Source organism: Cynocephalus volans, chromosome 6, assembly GCF_027409185.1.
Source record: "Cynocephalus volans isolate mCynVol1 chromosome 6, mCynVol1.pri, whole genome shotgun sequence".
NCBI lineage: Eukaryota > Metazoa > Chordata > Mammalia > Dermoptera > Cynocephalidae > Cynocephalus > Cynocephalus volans.
The window spans coordinates 127,372,161-127,386,150 of NC_084465.1; the positions used below are offsets into that span (position 1 = coordinate 127,372,161).

At 43.5% G+C, this 13,990-nt stretch overlaps 1 protein-coding gene across 5 annotated transcripts in view; it reads right to left on the reverse strand.

Annotated features, from left to right (window-relative positions):
• Positions 1 to 13,990, reverse strand: part of PRKCQ (protein kinase C theta) — a 123,639-nt gene that overhangs the window by 52,607 nt on the left and 57,042 nt on the right. For all 5 annotated transcript variants that reach the window (XM_063100965.1, XM_063100962.1, XM_063100963.1 and 2 more), the window contains exons 5-8: positions 7,505 to 7,667; positions 5,916 to 5,947; positions 5,736 to 5,821; positions 2,135 to 2,264 (exon numbers count right to left, since the gene is read on the reverse strand). In XM_063100965.1, coding sequence (XP_062957035.1) covers positions 2,135 to 2,264; positions 5,736 to 5,821; positions 5,916 to 5,947; positions 7,505 to 7,667 — 411 coding nt within the window. The remainder of the gene's footprint in view (positions 1 to 2,134; positions 2,265 to 5,735; positions 5,822 to 5,915; positions 5,948 to 7,504; positions 7,668 to 13,990) is intronic.

Below are 13,990 nucleotides of genomic sequence, written 5' to 3' on the forward strand. Positions count from 1 at the left end.
GTAAGGATGTTTTCTATGACGGTGCTCTGAATGCTGTATGGTCAGCATAATTGACTTTGCACTAGTTTAGGAGGTTTTAGGTTTTAACTTGGGAGGTCCTGAGTATTTTGTTACTCATCCCTTCAACATAAATGGCGCAGTGAGCGAGGATTTTTAGCACAATGGAATTGGGATTTTACTTTGTGCCTTAACATTGTAGCCAGGTCTGTGCTTGTCTCTGACGCTGTGGTGGAGAAAGGTGACCATCTCCATGATAAGGTCGTAGGTGCTTGTTATTAACCTATCAGGTGGTAACTCAATCTCTGTGAGTGCGAATAGTTCCTTTTGATGACTATTTTCACGAGAATTATTAGGGAGAGAGGGAGAGACGACAGGGTGCAGGCTAAAGGAGGCTTACTCAGGAAGATGGCTTGTAAGGAAGCAAGATGAAAGAGTGAGACAGAAGCCTAGAGCAAGAAGAGTCAAGAGAAGGAGGTGAGGGCATGTGGAGCTGAGGACACGGACGCTTGGGGGTATCTGGAGCAACAATGGAAGGTGAAATGGGGAAGGGAGGGAAGAGAAGGAAGGGGGAGAGGGATGAAAGAAAAGAGGGAGGCGCTACTGGAAATGAAGGTGGTAGGAGAGAGCGGGTAGAGGGAGTGGGATGGAGAGGAAAGATGTTAGAGAAAAAGAATAGAACCAAGCAGGTGAAATAATGCCTGGGAATCCTCAGGGAAGTTCCAGGCTTTGTAGTTACGCTGTCGGGAGCAGCCCGGCCTCGGCTAGTGGACACTGGGCTCCCAGAGGGAAACCTGACCGTGAGCCCGCCACAGGAACACCGGCCCACGGTGGGAGTTCCATTACTTTCCATTATTCACGTTTCTGTTCATATGATGAGAATACTGGGACTTTATTTTTTGTCTATCCAGGTATTCTTGAACAGGTATATAGAGAAAAGGTGGTATTTTAGGGCCAAGAAGGGATTCTCAAGATTAATGTTGACTACCCGTGACTACCTTAGGTACTGATTTGGTCATCTAACTCCTCCTGCCTCCACTAACATGTCACGCTGGGCTCCACAGGCCTGAACACTTTGGGACAGGGAAGGGGAGACTGCGGGGGATGGTCATCCACCTTCGGTCAGCCCACTCTAGCGCGTACAATGCAGACACTAGACGGTGGTGTGCATTAAAACAGAGCTGCCAGGAAAGAAAAAAGTGGCTTATGTATTAAATAGTTCATCACACAAAAGGTCAGTGCTGTGGCAGGAGGCCCTCTTTGTGTGACTGTATTATCTGGGCCTGTCCCCACCCTGACCCCCACCCAGAAGGCAGAGTGCCTTGTCAGTTCTTGCTGGGATTTTTTTTTCTTCTCCCTACTCCCTAATCCTGGTGTGGCAGCATCCCAGTTTCCAAAGGCTATGCCTTAGCAACTGGGAGTTCTAGAGCAAGAAAGCCTTTTTGTGTTTCCTTTTTCCGGGGTAAGTCTGAGTAGCTCCTCAGAAGAGAATGGCAGGCGTAGGCTCTCCTGCAATCTGAGCCTTTGAGGAAACCCAGAGAAGGGGAAACAGTGGTCGGGCCTGGACCTGGCCTCTTACTGGGTGATCTGCATTCACAGCAGCGCTTCAGGGATAGACTCCCAAGCCAAAGTCACAGAACCCCTCTGTGTGGAGCAAGCACCAACCAAATGGCCATGCTGGGCTGCTCCTTCATGGGATTGTGATGAGACTCTAGAAGAATCTTACCAGCTGGTGCAAGGAAGGGCAGGGGCATGTCACTGCAAGACCTGCCAGAATTAAGAAGGGGCAGCCCAGAACGCACTGAAGAAACAGCAGGTGAGGACAGTCAGAGGAGAAACGCTGCCTCCATTTCTCTCCTGGGTTGTGGAACAGCAAGTGGCAAAGGGCCAGGAGCCTTGACCTTGAACCTGGACTGCGTTCCCTTTTATGGGATGTGAGCATGTTGTAGTGGAAGGAAAAGAAGGGCAGGGTTGTACCATCCTGGGGAGATCATGTTCAAACTCACATCACACTCCTCAGGCTGGGGGAGGGGACATCGTCTCTGCACAGCCCCCTCCCGCTCTCCAGAAGGCCTCAGTGCATGCACGGCTCACGCGGGCATCCCTGTGTGGTTGGCTCACCTCTCACCCGACTCACCGTCGCACTTGAGTCCTTGCCTTGCCAGCCCCCACAGCAGGGTCCCACAGTGCTCACAGAAGGTCGGGCTCCTGTAATTGTAGACTTTGAACCTGTGCGGCATGTCGATTTTGAACCTCTCCTTGTGGAACTGGAAGAAAGGCAGGAGGTCAGACCCTGGGAATGTCCCTGGGGTCCTGGCTTTCGAGGTTCCCGACATAACTAACAGTGACCAATAACAAGAATATTGGCACGGCTGTATTTTGATGGTCATTTTTGCTTGTCCAGCCTTATGGTCAGGGCTGAAGGGGGCAGGCAGCCCTCAGCTCCCCTGGGGAAGGCAAGCTCGCCCTCTGCAGACAGCGGTGCCCAAAGCATCCGCACCGCCAGGCTGATGTTTCAGGAGAGAGGGGCCTCCAGTGACTTATCAAAATGGGAGCTAAGGAAACGCTGCTCCCATTTAAATAAATGAAACTCCTCTTCCTGTTTTAAGATCAGTATTTCCTTTTCTCCTTCCATCCAGAACCAGTGCTTTTTGTACCCCCCAAAATGTAAAATGTTTCATTAATTTTTTAATATTGATTACATGTTGAAATGATAATATTTGGATAAATTAGGTTAAACAAAATATATTATTAAAATTAATTTCACTCGTTGCTTCTTTCCTCATTAAATGAAGCTACTTGAAAGTTTTAAATCACACATGTGGCTCTCCTGTTTCTATTGATAATACCGTTCCAGGCACAGGAGCACAGAAGGATGGTGTCCCCTTGAATGAGCAAAAAATAAAAAATAGGGCCGACCCCGTGGCTCACTTGGGAGAGTGCGGCGCTGGGAGCACAGCAGCGCTCCCGCCGCGGGTTCGGATCCTATATAGGGATGGCCGGTTCGCTCACTGGCTGAGCGCGGTCACAAAAAAGGACAAAAAAAAAAAAAAAAAAAGGAAAAAAAAAGAAAAAATATCCCTAGAGAACATAACATTCACCACACATTCATTCATTCATTTAACTAACAGTTTCTGAATACTTTGTGGCAGGGATTTTCTTAGCCATTGAGGTTAACAGTAATGCTGATGATTCTGGATTTTTCTAGAAAAGCTGAAGGCATCCAGTAAAGGGAGAAAGCTAGGAGGGGGCAATTTGATCTAAACAAACAAAAACATGATCTAGGAGACTGAGATCTGAATTTCAGTCCCAGGTCTGCCACTTAAAGGTGATCGACCTTGAACAAACTACTTTAACCTCTTTGAGCCTTAGCAGGATCATTGTTAATATGAGATTATCCTCTTCTGGCTCTAAATTTTAGAAAAAATTCTACTCTGGAAAAACTCAGCCAATTTGCCTTCCCTGTACCTGCCCCTGTGATGGACAAAACAACACACCTGGGCGGGTCGATCCCGTCAAACTCAAGTGGCCTTCCAGCTCGGCTCCACAGTCCCACTGCTTCCCACCCGTCTCCGTGCTTTCTCATCTCTAGGATAATTATTTCACAGATCTTCCTTATCCGTCAAAGTCACTTGCTGCCTTCTCTTCTTCCTTGCCCCAACCTCAGACTCTGTTGAGGATACAGGCTGTCTATTCGGGCGCCTGTCTTCTCACCTCCAAATCACAGACCTGCCTCAGCAGGAGCCACCTGGCCTGCTCTCTTCCTGTTAAAACTGTGAGGCGCCCTCTGTCTGCAGCGCCCCACCTGCACCTGCGCTGGCCTCTTTCCTTCTCGCCAACAGATTTGATGGCTTGGCTTGGCCGTGGCTGTCTTATGTCCCTCTAGCCACCACTCTGCTCAACATCTCCTTCATGGTTGACCTTCTTGATAATCTTAATACAGGTTGTTTCCACATCATCACTTTCAGTCACCCTCAATGCAGGCTAATACCTCCATGATTCCCCTAAAATTTCTCTGACCAAGGGCTCCAGAGATGTCCACATGGCCGTCATTTTTCTCAGTGTCTTACCTGCAGGAACACAGCTGAGCCCTTCTCTTCCCGGCGTCTGTAACTTCACACACTCAGTGTGTGAACCCGTGTTCTCACTCTCTGTCTCTGCCACTTCTCTTCTACCTAACATCTAATTTTAGATTCTTTTGCCCCAGTCTTGAGCCCTCTTCTCTCTCTCTTCCTTCACTAGGTAACCTCTTCAGCAGCTTTAAATTGCACCTGTATGACAGTCACTCTCACGCTCGTACGAAATTGCCTCACTGATAACCTCCACCTGGAGTCCACAGGCATCTCAGACTGAACGTGTCCAAAATGGAAACATCTACTCCTCCTCCCAGATCTCTCCTTCTAGTCTCAACCACAGTGTCATGAATTTTGCTCAACATCTGCAGAACTTCGGGAAGAAGCCAGAACCTTGCACACCATCCTTATATCTGTCTTTCATTCTTCACATTTGATGCTTTCAAAAATCCAGTCATTTCTAATCAAAATCACCTGAAAATCTGCTCACTGGGCTCAAACCATCAACCTGCCCCCTTAGTGTCTCTCTTTGATCTCTGGTTTTACTTTCATATCTCAACACACTGTTTCCCCCCCCCAGCATCGCAAAGTGGGCTCCCTATGACAAGCCACATAAAGTCAATCATTTTTCCAGGGTACAAAGAAGCCCTGCATGACCTAGGTCTTGCCAAGTTCCCGAGCTTTGTGTTCCATTCTCTCTTTGGTCCTTGCTGCTCTGGCCATACTGGTCTCATTTCAGATTCTAGAAAATGCTGGACTCTCCAGTCTGTCTGGAGCCTTATTCCTTCTGCTGTCCATATAACTGGCTCCTTCTAACCCTTCAGCTCCTAGTTGAAACATTCTGGCCCTTGGGGAGAGTCCCTGGCCATTCAGTCCAGGTAGACCACCCTATCATTCTCCATCCTTGTGCCTTGATTGCTGTCTTCACAGAACTTAATATAAATCAAAACCATACATGGCTGTTTGTTTATTATCTGTTTCCCCAACTTTGCGGGAGAGTCCATAAGGGCAGGACCACACCTGCTCTGTGCTGTGCCACACATCGTACACAGTATAGTATCTTTCACACACCAGATGCTCAGTAAATTGTTGTTGAATGAAGAAAAAGGTGGGAGAGGGAAGTCAAAATGTTTTATAATGACAGGCTGCCCAACCTTCTAATTCAGGTTCCCTTCTCCGTGAGGTAAAATCTAACCTGTCTTCAGACTATACTCAAAGTTCACTCGGCAAGAAATATTTGCCTCTCGACATAAGAATTATACTTCTGCCACCATCTCTTACTACACTGTGAATGCTTATGTCTCTGTATTTTATAATCGTTCACCTTTATTTAGTCTTTAGCTGCCACTTCTAGCTGTAGATGCCACCTGCTTTTTCTTATATAATTAATGAAAACTATGCTTTCTGGCCACTACATTCTATTACATTTCTCTGGAAGAGGTAGAGTGATTTACATTCTTATTGTGCCCTTCTTAATCATCCCTTTGTTTTGGTAGCAGTAATAATCATTATTGAAGAGGAAAGAGGTGTAGAAAGATTGATGTTCATTGATAAGTTTAAGGATTCAAGTTCAGGCATTATTCAAGAGAATTAGTGGGCTGTAAAATTTAATGTCAGGATAAAAATCATCATACGTCAGATGACAAGAGGAATCTAATTACATACCATGGTTTCTCGGCTATTGATAGCTGATCCTGTGCACTTAGCTATGACTTTATCGATACACTTCTTGTGAATTGCTGCATTACATTCTGAAAAGAAATGATTGCAGCTTAAGATTTCCAGAAGTTACGGAACAACTGAAAAAAAAATGACGACAGTTCGACAGAAATCCTTCTCACTTACGTCGGCACTGGTAGCCCTGCTTGTTCAGACCCCTGTAATAAAGCACATGGCAGGTTTATTTGGATGTTCATGGCAATATCAGCCCCCCAAGCACTTAAGAGGTGAACGAGATTGCAAAGCTTCCCAAATCATAGAGTGTTTCTGATCAGCAGTCCTGGTGTATCATTTGCCAAGAGTGCTAACATAGTGTTTTTTTATGTTAAGCTGCTTTGTTTAAAAAAAGTTTGATAATTAAATAAATGAGGAGCTGTTGATTTTCTTTTCCTTTTCGTGTTTTCCAAACAAACATGTAGAGATTGAAAATGTGTGACCAAAATGTATCATGGGCTCGAAGCAGTGAATTTCCATGGGCCACAGTTAAAAATTCATTGTCTCTGAAGCTCTTGTTTCAGGGGATGAGGGAGGAAGGATGAATAGGTAGAGCACAGAGGATTTTTAGGGCATGATACTATAATGGTGATTTTTTCTGCATGATACTATAATGGTGAATCCACGACATTACGCATTTGGCAAAACCCACAGAACTGTACAACACAAAGAGGGAACCCTAATGTAAAATTAAGTGAATAATAATATATCAATATTGATTCATAATTGTAACAAATGTACCCCACTAATGCAATATGTCAATAACAGGAGAAACTGTATGTGGGTGTAGGGTGGGTATGGGAACTATATGTACCTCGTGCTTAATTTCTCTGTAAAACTAAAACTGCTATAAAAATAAGGGAAAAAGTCTAAACCTATCCTCAAATTTAATTTTAAAAGCTTATTTTAAAATAAGTAAAAAATCCATTCCAGAAGGGAAAAAACATTTCATCGTCTCACTAAGTTTACTCTATATAAGACATTTATAACACATTTATAGAACAAAGATATAACATTTTATTTCCTCTGAGTGTCTGAGAATATTTGCAACCAGCAAAGTTGTAAGCTTAGGACCGATACCTGGGTAACACCCACTGTTAGGAAGGAGGTTCAAATAACTAGATGAAAAGAGGTTGATGAAAATCCAGCAGAAGTCTGTGTGACCGCTGGACACCCTGGGTAGGCAAGACCTGTGCATTCATGGATTCCGCAGCAGCCCAAAGCAAGGGGCATCCCTTGCTAGGCGAGGGTGCTGAGAACCAGAACTAAGAGGCATTTTGTGTCTCCAGCGTCACAGCCTTTGCTCTGTGGTTCCCGAGGCTTAAACTGATCTCTGCTTGAGGGCTGTTAAGGAACCCAAGAGCCTGGTAAACATCTGAACCACCCATTATGATGGGAAGGTGCTGGCTGTTGCAGACAGCAGAACCAATGCAGCTGGGCTGCTGAGGCTGTGCATGTTTTGTGGACAAATGGAAAACTGGGCTTGTTATAAAGACACCCCTGCTTCTCTTCCCTGCTCCTGCCCAAGCAGCCTCCTGTTTCACCAGAAACTAGAGTCCCTTGGGTCTGTTTTTGCCTGGACGGACTTCCTTGCTCTAGAGGAGCCACATATGAAAACCTTTCATTGATCACACTCTGCATAGCCCTGGATGCAGGCAGGCCGTGGGGAGCAGAACAGGTTGCACACCCTGAGTCCCGGAGAGGAATGTGCGTCACCATACCAGACAAACTCGTGGCAGACAGAGCAAAAGGTGGGTTGTGGGAAAAAGGTGGCGCTGAACTCGTGGCACTTGACATGGTGGACTTTGGCCTGTTTGATGGCTCCTCGGCGGTGATGCAAAGCAAAGAAGCCTTCGGTCTCGAATTCATTCATGTCCTTCGTGTCTGTAGGAAGAGGACAGGGGACAAGTGAAGCTCTGCCTATGACCATGGTGGCTAGGTGGGGAGGGAGGGAGATGGGCAAGGAACAGAGGTGGGCGGGCATCAACGCCTCAGCCTGTGCAATTCCAGGTGCTCACTAAGGCAGCTACAGCACCAAGCTTCGTAATTAATTCTGTAATGCAGACTCTCCCAGGGTGTGCTCCTAGAGGACCGACACAATGACGTTCCTCCATTCCTCTTGGCCTGGGCCAAGCTATCCTCTTTTAGTCTTTAAAACCAGACATCAGAAATTTTAGAGTATTTATCAACCTCCCTCTTCACTGCCAGTGATGAATCAGCCAGAATAGGCAGGAAGTGGCAAATGCTCTTCTGTGTGTAATTCTAGAGAATAATGTGGTTACTGACAGCAGCTTGGGAACGTCATTTCTGAGGTGCCAGGATGCTTTATATCTGGTTGTTTGCAGACAGGCTACAGTGGCCTGAAAGGAGCTGGTCAAACTTTTGTGTGTGGGCAGAACTTTGGGAAGTTGTTTACGTTCCAGTTCCTGAAGTTCGCAGGGATAGTATACTCCAGCTATGGACTATACTGGTCAATGTGGAAAAGGCCAAAAAGTTGATAGATCAATGCAATTTCTGAATGACTAGGTAAGCCTGTGCATTGCCTAGTCCTCTGCATCAAACCATCAAATGCACAGCTCTTCAGTTCACCCTGGGCTCTTGGTTGTTGATGTGGGTGTTTTGGGTAGTCATTGTTCACAGTTCCCTATTCTCAGAGGATTTCTTCCCCAAATGCTGAAGGACTGTAAGATGGTAGAATTCTGAGAATGCTCGAGATGTCCTGGCTGTAACCCAGGTCCTCAAAAACCATGAAATGGTAAGGCAGTCATGGCTAAACTGCACGATGAACACCCCAGCAGGTGAGACAGAATAACATGGTAAATAGTAAACAAAAAACATAAAAAATAATAATCATCACAAAAATGAGAATAAAAATTTAATGATTATAACTCCTAGAATTGTAATTTTGTAATAGCTTGAAGATTCTTGGGTTACATATTCTTTTGTTTTTACAAATACAAAACATTGAAGTTTAGGCAAGAGTAAAGGACTCATTCGATTTCACAAATATTAAAGAGCTAACAATACTTAAACTAAATTACTTCAATTCTAGCTAAGCAGTGGCATTACCCTGAAACAGAGGCCCCTGCCAAGGTACCTGATCTTCCAGCCCCTACCAGAGGCTAGGCTAGAAACACGCCAGGAGACAAAGGAGGGGCTGTGCAGGTGGAGATCGCTCCCCAGGAATCCAGCCAAGTCCCATGACATATTTTAGGACTCAAGTCTTCTGTGTAGTGGTCCACAGATCCGCTTAACCCCAAGCTCCCAGATTAAGACCTTTCCCAATAGCCGGTTCCATAATAAACATAAACAAATAATAATAATAAACATAAACAAACAGTTCCATAGACGGGCACACTACTTTGCCTAATACTTGAAGGCTAGGTAATTTAGGTCTTTTTACTTGGGACTAGGCTGGAAATAAATTAGGCTTGGTGAACTAGGGGTTAAATTAAGGGCCATTGGGTTGATATCTTCTTCCACAAGTTCTGGTAGAAGTGTTGAGATCTGTTTACAACTTGTGACTGGTATTAGGTCATTTGCTAGTAACATTTGACTCATGTCTATTTTGGTCCAGATGCTAGTAAATGAAATAAAATAAAGTAAAAAAAAAAAAAAAGCTTTTAAATTCATGGAATAAAATTTAATTATTCTGGGAATCTTAATGGTATTACTGTAAAAATGTATGTGTGTGTATAGTGTGTGCATAAACTATAATACTGTAAATTTTTAAAAAATCAGGAAGTGTTGGAAATGAGTTTCCTTCCTGTGATTTCCTTTATCCTCTACCCATTTCAGTCATTATAAGAGAGTAAATGTAAGAACACAGAACTTCTTTAATTCTTTTGGTACTGACTATATTTATTTCTGAAGCAATTTGCTCCTCTATTTATTTATTGGCTTGATTAAACTCATGGGTTTTTACATGTTTGCTTTTTTCTTTTATACTAATGGCTCCTAATACATTTATTTAGTCTAATCTATTGCTTGTTTGTAGTCAACCAAATCACAAACATTTCCTGAGCAGCTGTAAGTAAATTGCTATGCTGAGTGTTCTAAAGAAATATGAGATGGAATTCCTAACCCTTGAGCGGTAAACAGTTAAGTCATGGGGACATGGTACACACACGAGAACAGCTAACTGTTAAGAGGCAGTACATGATGGTGTGGAATAGACTTGGAGAGACGTATACCCATATTTTTTTAGAAGGTAAGAAAATAGATCACAAAAAAGACCAAAAAGAGGAAACTGAAAAATTAAGAGGAAATCCTGGACAATATCCCATTAGGCAAAACAGAAAAGAATGGGATTTTCAACATTGACTGATAGATGTCAAGGAAATTAAAGGCTAAGAAATAAGAATGTGTTTTGAGGATTCGTAATCTTGGAGAAACCCATTTCTGCAGAATGGCTGAAATATAAGCCAGGCTCTTAGGGTTTAAGAATTGAGGGAGTAGTGAAAAAACAGGAGCTAATAGATAGAAACTACTTTTTCAAGAAATGTGTCAGGGAAGGAAAGAAAAGAAAAACTCATGGAGGTAAAATGGTTAAAAGAAAGAGTTTTTTCAAGATTGGGTGGGATAGCTTAATACAATAGATCTTGGCAATGAGGAGAAAACCACAAAGAGAAGGAGAAGTTGAAGTTGTTAGAGAGGAAGGTATCAATGACCAGGGCTGCTGGAGATGACAGGTGTGAGACCAAGAAAGGCAGGGGCTCTCTGAGGCGCAGGAGCAGGAAGCCAAGGCATGAGGAAGCAGCCGCGTTCTGACGTGCAGAGACAGACAGAAAGTGGAGTCTCTACCAGCTACTCTGGGAGGCAAGGTCAGCCTCCAAGAGGGAGAGGAGAAGACACCCTCAGAAACCAAGGAGGATGACATATTAGCAATAGCCATTGCATGGGAATCAAAAGGAAATGAAAGGCATTTCTCAACGTCAAGCGAGTCCAACTGAACAGTTCAACATTCACCGGGTACTTCCTACCTGCCTAACCTGCAACCTGGCCCTGGAATAAGGAGATAAGTGATGCGGTTTGATTGTTGCTGTCCTGCAAGGAGTCGAGAGTCCAGAAATCAGATAATCAATGTGGTAAATGTCTGAACAGAAGTATTCACAGGATGCTATGGGATGACAGAGGTGAGAAAACTTTACAAGCTGAGGCAGGTACAGGTAGGTGGAGGTGAGAAAGAGAGGAAGGTTGGACAAGAAAGGTTCCGGCAGAGATGATTTCTGAACAGAGCTCTGAAGGATAAATAACTCCTACTTATGCGTGGGTAAAGGTATGGAGGGGAAAAACAGAAGGTGTTCTCTCTAGGTGATAGACATCTATGGGTATACATATTTCCAAGTCTCTCTAGGTGGAAGAGACTTGGTTCTGGAGTAGTTGGGTATTGACAGAGTAGAGAGAGTAAAGCAGAAAAGATCTGTGGTCACATCCAGAAGATGTGTAGGTATCAGATCAGTTTGAACATTGTCCTGTAGATAATCTGCAAACACTGGAAGTCTGTAGCAGGGGCATGGGGAGAAGCAGAGGCATGGCTTGGTCAGACTGGAGCTTGACGTGGTCCACGCTAGCAGCCGCATAGGAGAATGAGTGGGATACAGCAGGAGGTAACAAAGATGTAAGCAGGGGATAACACTGAAAAATACTGACCAGGCAACATGGACAGACACGACTGACTGATTGATGCAGGAGGTGAAGGCAAAGGAAGCTATAAAAATTACTTCCAGGTTTTGCCGAGAGTAACAATTAACTGTGTTACTGAGTACAAAAGGAATAGACTGCTGGTGAAAATGGTAAGCGTAATTTTGGACACAATTTAATTTGGACACTTGAAATTTTGTAATTTAAATTCCATAGAATTAAAAGTAATGAGGGTCGAGCCCATGGCGCAGCGGCGCTGGGGGCGCAGCGACGCTCCCGGCGCGGGTTCGGATCCTATGTAGGAATGGCTGGTGCACTCACTGGCTGAGTGCCGGTCACGAAAAAGACAAAATAAATAAATAAATAAATAAATAAATAAAAATAAAAGTAATGATAGTGAACCTAGCTGGAGAGGCCTACCAAGAGGTTAACTATTGTCTGAAACAGGAGCATCATCTGGAAGCATCTATGTGTAATGGACTCAGCAAATGACTTTTCCTAGCAGGGCAGGAGAGTGAGAGGGGAGAATGCATGATTTGGAGATCAGAGTATCTATGGCGAGGAGGGAACTAATGTGAGCAGGGTGCTGGCAGGGCCTTATCACGGGGCCAGGCTAGGTAAGGAGTTAGTACCAGAAGTGGGTTAATAAGTGGGGTGAAAGAGAAACTAGATTAGGGTAAAGTCTCTCACCTATGAGTGAGAGGAGGGCGGAATTGACAGAGGAGGGGAGGAGCTCTGAGAGAGCCAGGTCTGGGTCTGAGTCCCGGCAGGTGCAGGATTCCCAGTGCTGACATGTGGGTGAAGGTTGGTTACCGAGTTGCTAGAGATAAAGTACAGGAAGGTGTGAAACAGCAGGGTGGGGTATGCAATGGCAAAGGTGAATTATGCAGCCACAAGAGTGATGTTAGGAGAACAGAGGAAGAAGAGAAAAAGTGATTCCAGCACAGAAATCAGTGAATGAAGGTTTTCAAAGACAAAGAGCAAAGGGATCTGTCTATGGAGAGTGAAGCCATTTACTTCCCAGCGGGACAGAGAAGAGTCCACTGAAAAGGGAAGCAGGAGGCATAATGTCATCTTACATGTTATCCAAGCTTGAATTCCTTATCTCCCCTCATTTGCCTTCTCTTCCATATCCCCCATCTCTGCTACTCCTATCATCATTTTCCCAGTCTAGCCCAGTCTAGCTATTTTATGGGATATCTGCAACATTTCACCCTTCATTCAACTTTCATTTTTAAAAAATTATAAAGCACTGCACCTATGTATTTATAATAGGCATACCCTTTCATCTGCAATGCCATGAGATCTTGCTGCTACCTTATTTTCTCTCAGGCTCTGCTTATTACGTTATTCCTCCAACCACACCCCTAGACCAGATTCTCGTCACCTCTCCATAGCCTAAATAAAATTTCATAGGCCAATAATGTTTCATTACTAGAATAAGAGAAAGTATACTCTTCCCATCAGCTCAAAGCCTGACCCAAAGCTGGCTCCAAGCTCTCATTCTGATATTAGCTAGGCTTACGAGTCTACCTAGGCTGGTTTCCTCAAAGTGCCCATCCATGTGATATTTTTGCTCAAGCCTGATTTTTCCTCCTACAATGCTATTCCTCTTCTTTGCAAACCTCAACTCCAGTTATCCTTCAGTGCCCACACTATGAAATCTTCTAGGATGAAAGCAACCCACGCTGATCTCTTGGTTAATCAGTATTTACGTGGCTTAGGATATAACTCTTCTCTAAGTGTCTAATTTGTACCACCTCTCCAATCTGGGTTTTTGTTTCCTGAATGTAAAAGTCCATGTTTTGCTTTTCTGAATCCTTCAGAAGTCTAGTACTTATACAGAAAAATAAACATTCCTAAAATTAAATGATACCCTGTACCTCTCTCCTTGTTACCAACAAGGAATTTTCTAGTTAGGTTCCTTCATAATATTGGTTGTTAAAAATTAAAATTTTTTGATATACAAAAATTTAGAGGTGGAGTCTCAATTTGAGTCTAGATATAAAAAGTTTTAAATATTGCAAAGTTTTATTCTTTAAAAAAATTCCTGGGATTGTATAATTATTGTTTGTGAAGTATCACTGCTTTTGCCCCACCTGAATTTGCTCTCTCATTCTTATGGAAAATTTAAGTTCTGTAGTAATGGGAGAAATATCTATGGAATTGTTTGCAAAGCAGGGGTCTTCAAACTATTTACCAAAAATACTTGCACTCTGATGGAGGACCTTTTTCACTTTACACTGGGTCATATTCTAAACTAATGGGAAGAGTACACTCTCTTATTCAAGGAGTTAAACATTATTGGTAATATAATTTAGGCCAGTACTTTTACTTTTCATGCAAATCTGGTTATTTAGATATCCTACAATCACTCCCTTATTTAGACAACTCTAAAATGGTATAATTACATGTATGTATCTACAGCCTCCAAGACAAAAAAAAAAAGTTCAGAGTACATTTCTCCCTTCTCAGTTCTTTTTTGTCTTTTAAAAAAATTTTATTATAAAAAGTTTTGAATGTACACCAGAAGTTGAGCAAATACTGTAATCAATTTCCAAGTG